Source organism: Lactuca saligna, chromosome 5, assembly GCF_052625555.1.
Source record: "Lactuca saligna cultivar CGN05327 chromosome 5, ASM5262555v1, whole genome shotgun sequence".
NCBI classification, from domain to species: domain Eukaryota; kingdom Viridiplantae; phylum Streptophyta; class Magnoliopsida; order Asterales; family Asteraceae; genus Lactuca; species Lactuca saligna.
The window spans coordinates 53,884,360-53,892,789 of record NC_136421.1 but is presented as its reverse complement, the minus strand read 5'-3'; the positions used below and the strand labels follow the sequence as shown (position 1 = coordinate 53,892,789).

At 40.2% G+C, this 8,430-nt stretch overlaps 1 protein-coding gene across 1 annotated transcript; it reads left to right on the top strand.

Annotated features, from left to right (window-relative positions):
* Positions 1 to 260: 260 nt before the first annotated feature.
* LOC145045008 (uncharacterized) lies at positions 261 to 1,887 on the top strand. The gene is made up of 2 exons (XM_078993358.1): positions 261 to 866; positions 968 to 1,887. Exons 1-2 carry the CDS (start codon positions 288 to 290, stop codon positions 1,763 to 1,765), a joined length of 1,377 nt encoding a protein of 458 aa, XP_078849484.1. The 5' UTR covers positions 261 to 287; the 3' UTR covers positions 1,766 to 1,887.
* Positions 1,888 to 8,430: the final 6,543 nt, after the last annotated feature.

Sequence of the window (8,430 nt, the reverse complement as noted above, 5' to 3'; positions counted from 1 at the left end):
TACATATTCAAGTCAATACCTTTTATAATATCGATCGTACTTAAGATCGAATATTTTTATTATTATTTTAAGATTTAAAATTTTATACTCGGAATAAGCAAGACAAGCCATCTATAATCTACCCGTATGATAAACATCAACTTGTGAAGAGTCGTTTGACTTTGAATTGGTCAGGTTTTGACTTATCATCATCAACTTCAAGGAAACAACCCCACTGAACCCCACCCCTTCATCAATCTGCGCATATAAAAAAAACCCCATAACGAGTGTGTTTGAGTAAACAAAACATGGAAACAAAGCTTTACAAAGCATCTTTAACAGGCGATGTACAATCACTCAATGCACTACTCCGTCAAGACCAACTCATCCTTGACAGACTCTCACTCACAGTCACCGCCTTCAATGAAACCCCCCTCCACATCGCCGCCATGCGCGGCCACCTCCATTTCGCCACCATGCTTCTGACCCAAAACCCAAAACTTTCCACGGCGTTAGACACCCAAAGACGAACCCCACTCCACCTCGCCTCCGCCAACGGCAACCTGGACATGGTGCAGGAGTTTATACGATTAGGGAGTCGAGATGTGTGTTGTTTTCATGATCAAGATGGGTTAACACCTCTTCATCTTGCAGCTTTAAACGAACATCTTGAGGTTGTTAAGGCTCTGGTTACAGCTAACCAGGATGCTGCAAAGGAGAATATTCCGGTCACCGGAGAAACAATCTTGCATATGTGTGTTAAGTATAATCGGATTGAGGCGTTGAAAGTGTTGATGGAACTATGGGATGAAGAAGAGTTGGCGAAGATGACAGATGATGGTGGAAATACTCTGTTGCATGCTGCTGCAATCAATAAACACACACAGGTTTGAAATTACTTTCATATCTTCTTGTTTTGATTTAATCTTTACCATGTTCAAAATGAGTTGTACATGTGTTCTTAATGGAATGTATCGGTTTTGTACAGATTTTAAACTATTTGCTCAAGAAACCAAGTATCAAAGCTACAGGAAACGCAGTAAACAGATTTGGATTAACGGCGTTAGATGTTTTAGATCAATGTCCACAAGATCTCAAAGCACTCGAATCTCGTCAGATTCTAATGGAAGCCGGTGTTTCAAAAGCAAATGACCTCCGACCATTCCCTAAACCACCACTACAACCACCCACCATATCATCATCACAAACTAAACGAAAAGGGTTACTCTCAAGAACATGGGGTCGATATCTGAATGACGACAAACAATGGCTGGAAAAACAACGTGGGATTCTCATAGTTGCCGCCTTAGTGGTGGCGGCGATGGCTTACCTTTCCGGTATCAACCCTCCCGGAGGGACGATTTCCGATACCCAAAATGGCCGGTATTCTCTTGGAAACGCAGTTCAAACGGAAGTAGACATGGATAATTTCAGCCAATTTGTTGCGTATAATACAGTCACCATGATTGTTCCTTTGGCGATTGTTGTTCTATTGATCAGCGGAGTTCCATTGAGAAACAAGTTCTGGATGTGGGTGCTTACGATGGGGACACTGCTGGCGGTGGTGTTCATGGTGGCGACTTATCTGCAATCGGTGGCGATCATGTCGCCGGATATGTATGTGAATTCGACGACTGTTTGGATTTGTTTGATTTGGATGCTGGTTTGTGGGGTTACGGCGTTGATTCATACTATCTTTTTCGTTGTTTGGGTGGTGATGAAGCTATCCAACTGCAAGACGCCGGAGACCCAAACGACGAGGAATCAAGATTCATTCGATATTTGATCATGTTTGATATTATGTACTTCTTGTGTATTATTGGTGGATTTTTTTTTTTAATTTTTTTTATTAAAAACAATAACGTATTTGTTACATATTGTAATCTATTGTATAAAAAGTTTTATTTATTTTTTCTTTTTTTATGTATTACCAATAAACCTATCTTCAATGTACATGCCAAGATTTGGCATTGTCAAAATCAGATCATACTACAATCGTTTTTGAGTTTGCAAAATCAAGATTGAGATCTTAAGATCCTATAAAATATAACATAATTTTAAAATATAAAATATTTCAAACATTCAATTTTGCATTTAAAAATAAAAAACTTCAAAATATTAGTTATAAATCACTACATAAAATGGTAAACGATAATTGGTAAATGGTAAACGACATAAAATGTTCAAAAAAATCATATGCAAACAAAATAAATAAATAAATAATGAAGGAAATGTACGATTAGATCGGATCCTAATCCTACGATCATACGATCCTACCGTAAATGCGATCCGTTTACAATCCGACTCGTTTTTCATATCTAAGATCGTAGGATCGTTCGAACCTATGATCAAGATTGCGATTTTGACAGTCATGATACATGTATTATTAATAGTTTTTTAAATGTATTCAGAAAATATAACTAATTTTTTACCTAAGTTCAGAAATGTTACCCTGTTTTTTTTGCACATATTTACCCAATAAATATCCGATCAACATGACATGCTACATAATAGACAAAACTATAAGAATGATCCTTATGGTTAGCTGAAAATTATCATTTTGGTTCAAAAATATTTAGACTAGTACCAAAGGTCGAGAGTTTTTATTTTGTTGTGACTTTGATCCAACTTGCTTTGAATTTTTTTATAATAACTATTCTGCTCTTACTTTTTGCTTTTTCATTTTATTTATTTATTTAAATACTTTTATAATTAAAACAAAATTAAAAAGCAAAAATAAAATTCTTTCTCTATGTGTGTATGTGTGTGTGTGGAAACATCAGCACCATGGTTTTGTCTTCATATTTTCCTCTCTTCAACTTCTTTTTCCCTTTCTAAATTCAACCTTGATAATCAGGAAAAGAGAAAGGGAAAAATTGAAAGGAATTATTTTTCAATCTCAAAATTGATATCGATTTGCTGTTGTTTAAGAACCAAGATTTGCCCCCCTTTTCCCACCTTCACACATGTCCAATAACAAAGATTATTCTACAAGAAAAATAAATAACATATGAACTAGGTCTTCTCCACCTCTGTCGGAAACCACAAGACCTCAGCCCATCATAACCGAACCTACAATTTGTGTCCATGGTGAAGGTGTGTGAAGATCTGTAATGTTCTTCGAAAGCCACCTTGCACAACCACTAGCAGATTAATCAATAGAAATGGAAAAATCCTTATCCAGGCAAGTGAAATATATCAAACCTAGTCAAACAGAAGGCGGTAGATTTGAAGAAAAGTGTATATGGATGTTAGGAGGCATTGGAGATGGTGTGTATCTCTCTCATTATCGACGAAACCCTTAGCAAAACCCTAACCTATAGTGTTGCCAACCGACAACAGCTCTACAAACCCTAGTAGAGACGAAGATTTGTGGTTTCTAGAACCACAATTGACAAACACCACTATTTCATGTCTAAAATTAGAAGGAACAAGAATGAGACACACATGATACTCATATTTGTTAATAATTAGAGAAAAGAGGAACAAAATGCCATGGTTTCAGACATCTCTGCTACTTTATGGTGAAAATTCCCATCCGAAGCCTCCAAAAATTACCCCTCTAAGATACGAAAATTATCATCATTGCTCGCAGACAACAAAAAATTCTTCATTATTGCCTCTGATTTTGGATTTGTGTAATGACCCAAAAATCAAAGGTAAAAATTTCGTTTTTAGTATAACTAAAACATTAATACCATTTAATTCAAACATTTCAAATCATAGTCAATTAAATCATCTATCAGAGTTTATCCCAAAATCATTCATTGCGGAAATCGTAGGTGTGTGCACTGCGATCAATCCGAGCTCTTCCTTTCTAAAACGATGATACCTGAAACCATAAACAAAACCTATAAGCACGAAGCTTAGTGAGTTTCCCAGAGAATACCATACACACAATCCACATATCACATATCATGTTAGCTATAAAAGCTACTTGTATCACAATTCCTGCTAGCTATAGAAGCTACATATAACACATAAGCCATACATACCAAAACCTGTAAGGATGCCGTGGGCTCCCCCCAAGGTGTTACACTATTGTGTCATGGGCTACCCCACATGGTCTTATATATAATTGCCTCGGGCTTCCCCCGGGGTCTTCCATGCAAGTATCACAAAGACAACTAGTATAACACATATCACATAAACATATCATATATCACAGAAATATCTACACATAACACAAATAAACCTATAAGGATGTCGTGGGTTCCCCCTGGGTCTTACACCATTGTGTCATGGGCTACCCCACATGGTCTTTACCTAGGAATGCCATGGACTACCCCACATGGTCTTACATCCAACGCCACGGGCTCCCCCCGGGGTCTTCCATGCAATAACACACAATCAAATAGCATATTAAATCACAGAATCACTAACACATATACCATAATCACATAATGGGTCAGCCTTGGTCCCTTAGTCCCATTGGTATGGTGAGAAGACTCACCTCCCACTGCCAAAGTCCCATAGACACAAACCCAGCTGCTGGATGACAGATTCCCAAACTGTCAATATCAAAACATCACCCAATTAATAATTGGGTTCCAACACAAAAATCATAAGTCCAAGCTTGGGGTAAACGACTGATTTACCCCTATCTTAGCTTGGTTCAACTCAAGGCCCAAATCCAAAGGCCCAAAAGTTAAACTATGAATTAAAGCCCAACATATGGCCCAATTTTCCAAATTGGGCCCAAACCTTTACATGGTATTATTCTATGGACCAACTATTTAGTCCAGTCCAAACAAGGTGGCTCGACATCTCATAATCATGAAGGTGCAATTATGGCCCAGTTTTCCAAATTGGGCCCAAACCTTCACATATATGCCTTACCTTCAAGTTCATCTAATTATTCTAGTCCATATGATTATTCTTACATGGCCCATTTATAACCCAATCATCAAGGCCCAATAAAAAGGCCCAACAATAAACCCAAGTAGGATGAGGGTTTCACATAAAATGCTGATTAGGGTTAAGTGTTTCTCACTTAACCTATTAAGGACTTAATCCATTAAGACCCACTTGGCCTTAGGTTAATTGCAGTTGGTAATTAATTAATATTTTAAGTTCATTAAATAATTTCGATGCGGTCCCGATAAATCCCAAATTAGGGTTTCATGGCATTAGAGTTTCCAACCCATATTAGCCTAATAGGCCAATAGCTAGGTCCTTTGACCAATTAGGGTTCATTAGGCCCATTATGATTTCACTAGGCCCATTAGGGTTTCAAGCATCCCAACCAAATCAACACAACAAGGCAAAACACACCGCCACCCAACACGGCGACCGCCACCACCACCCTATAGTGGTGGTTTGAGTTTCCTTTTTCATCATTCCATCACAATTACAGTTTAAAACACGCAAATCCAAAAATATCACACACTAACTAACATAATCACGCACATACTGATATAGACATACACACATAGCCACCCTTGTGGTGGCCGGTGGTGGTACACGGCGATAGCTACCATGGCTGGCGGCAATGGTGGATATCCATTCTGTTTTCTGACCATCAACACCATCTACAGCAAAACACATACACCTACATGATTTTTTATTTTCTCAAAATGACCAACCACCCCCTTAGTGGCTCACGGTGGCGGCAGCAGCACCAAGACGACAATAGCAGCGACAGTTGCGATGATAGCCACCACTGTAACCAGCCGAGCAAACAACACACACACTCGCAAACCCAAGTTAGACACCAAATTACTCCCAATCCAGCCACTGCGGATGAAAGGTGACAACCGGAAGCACCGAAACGGTGACCCAAGGCCACCGACAACTCCTGTCGATGTGAACGACACCAAATCACAGGAAGAATGAAGAGAAAGGAATAGATGGGTGGCTGCGATTCTTACTGAGAGCTTCTGATTCACACCCGACATGCATAGCGGCGAACACAACGCGTTTCACTGGAGGAGAGTAGCGACCGCTTGTTGCTAGTGTCTTTGTGTGGCACTTCGTCGTTGGTAGCAGCTTCGTCGGCGATTTGGTTGCGGTTGACTCTAGCTTCAACGATAAGGAGGTGGCGGCTAAAGGAGCTCCACTCAAAACTTTGCCCATTTTTACAAGTTCGGTCCCCCCCTCCCCTTGGGATCTTTTCAAATTAGCTCCAATATTTACCATTATGCCCCTCCTTTACAAATTGTTTTCAATGAAGTCCCAATAATTCACAAATTTGTCCCTTAGCCTCCAAAAATCTCTTGAACGGAGTCCTAAAAGTTACCATATAGCCCCTGCCCTCATAATTATTTACAAAACTAATCTGAAACTGACACTTGTAACCCCCGACTTCTAAAATTGTAACCTTGCTATATAATTATTGATTTTAGGGCTATTACACACTCATTAATTATTTTATTTATTAAATAAAAGGGGTGTTACAACTCTCCCCCACTTAAATTAGATTTCTTCCTTGAAATCATTCCTTACCGGCTCAACCATTCTAGTAACATGGTTACCATCATGGGCACACCCTAGCTTTCCCAGGGTAGTCGTGGCCAATCTTAACGGAGCCTTAAGATTTGCAGGCGAACGAATTTCTCACAACAAGATCACATCTACTACGTCTGAAATATGTTGTCTCAAGATGGTCTGAATCCCTAGCAGACCACTCATACTGAATCATTATCGTTGGACCCAGTCCACTTTATTCTTCTACTAGCTACTCAACTTCCAATAACTCAAGGTTCCCATTATAAATCTCAGTCACAAGCCCAATTACCTCTACAGATCACTTACACTCGGCTAAGGCTTAGATAATCTCACTGCGATTGACTTAGCATAACCCAAGCAATCCGTTATTTCGTCCATACTTGCAACCCAAAACACAAATACTAATACTGCCCAAAACGTAGAAATTGATTGAACACTAAATTGCCTAAAGCAGTATGTTGCCACTTGGCTGCTTTCCAAAATCTAACGAGATCTCCCGGGTCTCAATTTGTTCACCAATCATCTTAAATATCGGGTTCCGTCCCGGCTGTGGAGCCAAGGGCTCCATACTTAGTTGACTCACACGTCTTTTGAACGAAATCCTTCTCTGGAACTAGTTGCCACTAGTTATCATGCCACTGTGGCTCTAACAACCTCCTGATCTAATCGATCGGGTCCATGCGTCGAATCCTGGCGTTACCGATTCCAAGGCTAGAAGTTATTGCTACCCGAACAATGGTAGCCTAATGTACTAAATGACCTTATGCAGTCCATTACTCTCCTGATCTCATAACTGTAGGGGTGATCCTACAGGCTTATCACTGTCTCAACCAAATCTGATCCATCTGGGTAATTTTGAAACCCAATTAATGGATTTCCATATCATCACTTCTACACCCGAATTGGTGGGTACCATTGTTCCTTCCGTGTTCCAACAACATGCTCATTCCATCTACCAACCTAGTGAATGCTATGGCTACACCCGCAGTCTCACGATACTTTATCACTATCTGACCGCTAGTGAATGCTAAGGCTACCCCTGTGGTCTTACAACACTTTCACCCTAACTAACCATTAGTGAATGCTACGACTCCCCTGTAGTCTTACAACACTTCCATACCAACTGACCATTAGTTAATGCTATGGCTCCCCGTAACACTTCCATACAAACTGATCATTAGTGAATGCTACAGCTCCCCCGTAGTCTTACAACACTTCCATCCTAACACAACCGTATCCCAATACCTTACCCCTAATCTATCGATTCGAACACATGCATAGTCAATCACACACTCGACCGAACACCTGAACTGAACTCAATTTGTGACTGGAGCCCCAACCCGTCTCCCCAAATTCTGTTATCAAGCCCCCAAGAAGATGCGATTCACATGACGGGGAGTCTTACCGGACTCTAACTCACACAACCATCAACCAAATAGCCACTTGGGCTGCCATTTTACCTTGATGAGGACGAGAAGCCCATCACGTTCTCATACATGTCCCTATCCTGAATACCTACGCGGTTCTCCCCCACTTAGATTTGACTAAGTCTTTGCAATACATGAGATTTGAAGAATTCCCGATCCTCCTTACTCTTTAATAACCAACTGCTGACAACTTGTTTCTCATCCGTGCGAGTGCTCTATTACGGGCCCAAATCCCCAAGGACCACACATTCCTAAAGACGAGACAAACACTTCCCGAATTCCAGCGAGACTAATAATCTTAGACGCCTTGAAATGATGCCCCACATATATCTCGAGGTTCAAATAACCGATGTCCAGGACAAGGCCTCAATAGTAAACTACTTCCCCTGGCGCTTCTAAAATCCAACTCGAGCATAATGGCCGAGTCACCAATCCTGTCCGTAGGCCTTTTGCATCATTTCCCTGAACCGATATCGACCTTAAACCCAGATAATAGTGAATGCTCCAAACCAGCAAAGAGGGAAACCACTTTTCACTAACCACCCCGTAACTCACAGTATGCAAATGGAATATGACC